The sequence below is a fragment of the Alosa alosa genome, chromosome 8, assembly GCF_017589495.1.
Source record: "Alosa alosa isolate M-15738 ecotype Scorff River chromosome 8, AALO_Geno_1.1, whole genome shotgun sequence".
NCBI lineage: Eukaryota > Metazoa > Chordata > Actinopteri > Clupeiformes > Clupeidae > Alosa > Alosa alosa.
The window spans coordinates 35,030,111-35,035,110 of record NC_063196.1 but is presented as its reverse complement, the minus strand read 5'-3'; the positions used below and the strand labels follow the sequence as shown (position 1 = coordinate 35,035,110).

The 5,000-nt window shown below is 43.4% G+C and overlaps 1 protein-coding gene across 1 annotated transcript in view; it reads left to right on the top strand.

The window, feature by feature from the left end:
* Positions 1-5,000, top strand: part of LOC125298867 (tyrosine-protein phosphatase non-receptor type 14-like) — a 70,250-nt gene that overhangs the window by 54,959 nt on the left and 10,291 nt on the right. The window contains 2 exon segments of the mRNA XM_048249734.1: positions 4,213-4,942; positions 4,984-5,000. The exon segment at positions 4,984-5,000 is cut by the window's right edge and continues 748 nt beyond it. Coding sequence (XP_048105691.1) covers positions 4,213-4,942; positions 4,984-5,000 — 747 coding nt within the window.

Here is a 5,000-nt window from a genome sequence, read left to right as displayed (position 1 = left end):
TAAGATGACACTGAAATTTCTCATCGGTGGCCATTTTTCACCCATCCAGCTCATGTTCGGGTTAGCTTGCCTTATTTCCCTTCTTGTCAGGCTATTATCAAAACGTTAAATCCAGTTACAGTCTTCCGTGTTTGGCATAACAATGCCAATATTAGTGTAGTTTGTCACTGAAGACCCATTTCAAAGCGCACAATAGTACTACAGCATTGTACAAATAACTGTACTTTTGTTGATTACAACAAGTAGTGTTGGTTTGCATTATTGTATTATCTTGTAAGCTATATAGGTACCAATGAAAGTTTACCTTTCTATTTTGGCAGTTCGCCATGGGAGGAGGCGGCAAGGAGGTCCATGGGTTTCTAACCTGGGACTAGACGCCCAGGTGAAGTGGTTTGGTTGGGGTGTGGTGATATTGAACCCATTGAGACTATACAGTACATTTCACTTTATGTCTATTGATGGACTGTTACACCTACCCTTTACTGAACTTGCACTTGGAAATGTTTATGGTACTTTTCTGAACTGTGAATTACATTAAAACCTCATGCCAAACCAATTTGCCTGTGCTTTCAAAAACATTTATACAAATCCGTCAGCTTCAGTCAGTAGGTTGAATTGAAGACCCAGATGCAGAAGTAAAGGTGATTTTTACTTGTATATCTTGAGCATTACAGGTAACCACTGAATTTGTGAAACTAAAATAACAAAACTAATATGTACTAAGCTAGTACATAGTCAATACATATTAGATCACTTTAAAGAAACAGATGCAAATGCTGTAAATAAAGGTGAACAAAGTCCTTTGAAATCAGAAGCTGCCACTGCTCAATGACTTCTGCCCCATCTGGTAGATTTCAAATGTTCCAGATCTGAAAACAGAAATATTGGTATATGTCACATCCTTGAACTTGAACAAGTGAACAAGTGCTCACAAATTAAGCTAAAAAATATATTTTTATGTGGTAATCATAGACTGTGGAGGCAATATATGACAACAACGAAGTAAGATTTGCAGACTCACTCCCAATATTTATAATGAACAACAAACTCACAGAACACTAGCTGAATGGGGACAGGACACGCCAGATTCAACTATTGCACATGCCCTGTTTATGGGCAATAAGCAAAACAAATGTGGTGTATTTAAAGTAATGTAGAATAAATATTTCTTGTATTTTTGTGTTTTCAGTGAAACAGTGTAAGCTCATATCTACACCCTATTGAGGTAGTTATTAACAATTAGGCTAAGGTCCAGTCAAACAATAGCCAGCCACTGGTGCCATATTGTTTAATTATGCAATCTGTATCCAACCAAAACCTGCTGATTTGAAGGCATAATGCAACTACTTTCCCGTGGTGTGACTTATCAAAAGATGCTAATGATAAATTATTTTGATAGTTATTGCACAGTTGTGCCCTGACTGCTCAAAATAAAAGGCCACTTAAAATGTCTGAAATGTATTCATGTTTGTTCAGTATATGGTAACGATAAAGTCTGGAATATACAACCAGTAGGTTGCTCCAATTAAATGTATGAAAAATGTCAAAGTACCATGGAATCAGTGCTGAAGTGATGCTTCTGAGGCTCCACTGCACAGACGAGAATTGAAGTTAGAGTCCAGAGCCCACTCCAGCACCCAGCCTGTCTGATTACCTACAGGGAAACTTTGCATAGACAAGAAGTGTTCGCTCAAATTTGTGTTTAAATAAATGGCATCAATAAGAGTTTCAAACGCCAGTTATAACTATCGCTGTTATCACAGCTCCATGTTCAAAGTATACGGTCAATGGTTCATAGCGTTCACCAATTTTGCCTCAGCTAGGCTGGGACAACAAGCCTTTAATGCTTCGCTCTTAAACGACAACCCAAAGACTGTATAAATTGTCAATGGACTAAGCATTCCCACAGAGCCGATTTACAAAAGGTTTTTTTGACGAACATGCTTTGTTGCCCCAGTATGTTTGTGAACTAACGTTAACTTTAGAGCTGTCTGTTCATTGACTCACACCTGGCTAGTATGATCAACGCGGCTAACTCATAACGGGAGTAATAATGAGCTACTAACGCTAACTTTATTCAAGCTAACTAAATGTATGTGTGTGCTTCGCCATTCGGGTCATCATTTTCTACATTAACTTATTTGAGTTATATGACGCTAACGTGAGCCTAACGTTAGTGCCCACTTCGATGCTAAATAATGCTAACATCTAGTGCTACGTGAAATAGTAGTGAATGAATGTCACTTTACCTGAAAAAACTGGAACGAAGTCTTCTGAAAGTGTCGGTTAGTAGGCTTCAATTAATAGCTTAGCTTAACCATTTTATGTCAGCTTTTTTTTGAATAAAGATGTTCAGAAAGGATGTGGTAACTTTGTGTATAATCATGGCTGAGACGCCAAAGTTTCAGGGTTTCCACCAGCTGGCAACGCCTGCTGTTGTATGTCTCGACGCCAGCCGCCAATCGCTTCCACTAATGCCTTTAATTATTCATATATTTATATCTAAATGATCTAAACTAATGAGTTAGAAAAAATTCAATTTCCTACAGTTGTCAGGCACTGGGAAACTACCGAAAAGTACAATAAAAGTCCATGGGACCAGGCTTTAAAACATGTATTTACGCCAGAAAACGATTATTTTAACATGGGAGTCTATGGACATTTGCTCGGCTTTGGGACCAGTCCCTAGCGGATTTTCGATGTATTGCAGTTTTTCGAACTTCCGGGTAGGCTTCATTGTTCAGATTAAATGTTGCCGCTTGGTTGAAACATGATACCGAAAGTGTGAACGTGATGTCTCATAGCCCATCTCGGGCTTGTCCCCACTCCAAAATCTGGCGCTTAGTTAGCCGAAAAGCTACCAACAGCTTTTTTCAATGGTGGTGTTTCGCATCGGCTAGCCATGCAAATAAATCACTGTTTTACACCCATTTACTTTAGGCTCAATGTATCTCCACACTTCATTGGTAGATCGAGGGCCCTGACATTTAAAACGACATTGAGAACTTTGAAAAGCACTGGTAGTTTACTTACAAGACGATTTATGCAGACAGTATCTTCAATGGTTTAGCTTGGTGTTTTCATCTTGAATTTAGTCAATGATAAGTCGAAAGCGACAAGTAAGAATGAACAGGTATGATAGTGATTAGATTCCGAAAATAATTCAGTGGAAATGCATGGATTCCAGTTTCTTCCAGTAGCAACAACTGAATCCATGCATTTCCACTGAATTATTTTGAATTGTGAACAGGTTTGGAACAGTGATTTATTTGCATGGTTAGCCCGATGCCAAAAGCACCACCATTGAAAAAGCTGTTGGTAGCATCGGCTAACTAGCGCCAGATTTTGGAGTGCAGGGGACAAGCCGAGATGGGCTATGAGGACATCGCTCACACTTGGGTATCATGTTTCAAACACACTTTGGGTCAATATCACACCGAATTCTCCTTTAAGCTTCTTATTCTTCTTCTTCTAACACAGTTAATGCAGCTTCAAACCGTTTAACGAGAAACTTCAGGTCCAAACTTGTAGGTCTTACTTAGACATGTGTGTGCTTTTACTTTTCATCTTTGTAACTTTTATACTTTTAAACTATTAATTATAAACTTTTAAAAAATCCCCATAGACTTAATTTGCGATTATGACATCACAATACGGCCATTAAGCAATTAGAATCCTATGCCAGGTGGTCAAGCCACCTGCAGCAACTGCCAGTCTCAGGCTTTAAGCATACAAACTGGCCCTATTAAGACTACACATCCTGTTCAACTGCTTCCTCTGCCAAAAACTGTTTCAAAATAAAAGTCCTCACTACAATTATTCACTGTTAAACAATTTAACCCTTTAAACTACTGAACTTTTTAACTGTTTAGCCATTGTAACTGTCACTTGTAATCAACTATGACTCCTACCCACTGTAGTTAGTTAGCATGGTTAGCATAGTTAGCATGTTAACATTGTTAAACAGTCTACTTTTAAACTATCAACTTTTATTAAGCTATGCAACCACCATGTCTATCCTAGCATCAACATAGTAACCATGTCTGTATTATCTATTTTAACTATACATGATATTTTACATCACAACTTTTGCATTTTCATGCACTGGTAATTCCTTGGAATTGCATTTCTAGTTTTATTGTTTTATTATGTGTGTGTGTATGTTATTGGTGTTGTGTCCTAATTGTGTGTTGTCTATGGTGCCCCCTGCAGACAGCATCTTCCATGACGACCCGTACTTTAAGTCGGAGAGCAGCCTTGACCGCTGTGTTCTGGACCTGGGCTTCCGTAACGGCGGCGCGGTTCTGAACGGCAGCATGTGCAGCAGCCCGAGCGTGAGCTCTCTGAACCGCTCGCAGACCTTCACGCAGGCGTCCCATCTCGTACCATCGCCCAGCCTGAGCACGCCGGAGGAGACTTCCCTGCCGCTGGCGGTCCAGCCCACTGGCGCTGCGGGCCTCCCCTACCGCCCCATACGATCGCGGCGCTGTGATGCGCAGAAGCAGCGGCGGAGCTCCTCCTCTCCTCAACGCAGTGCACGGCCCAATCAGCACGCGCCACAGCGCCGCTCCGCCGACAGCCACAGCCTATCGCTGCGCAGCCTCAACATCAGCCACGCCCACGCCTACCGCCACCCCGAGGCGCTGGTCAACAGCCAGCCAGAGATCCGTGAGCGCGCGGGGGGGCTCTACCACGGGGGGCAGTACGGGGGGGTGGCGGGCGGCGGGGGGCATCCGCTGGGCTACGGGGGCATGGGGGGGCATCACGCCGGACCTCTGCCCGGGGCGCACGCAGGGGGCACTGGGGGCATGATGGGCTGCCGCTCGGGGGGCATGGCGTCCGGCGGAGGGGGGGGCGTGGGCAGCGCCATCTCCCACACGGTCAGCACGCCCGAGCTGGCCAATCCCATGCAGCCGTGCGGAGGAGGGGGGGCGCAGGCGGGGTCGGGGGTAACGGGGGGCTGGGTGGCGCCGGAGGGGGCAGTAACGTCCACTCAGGGC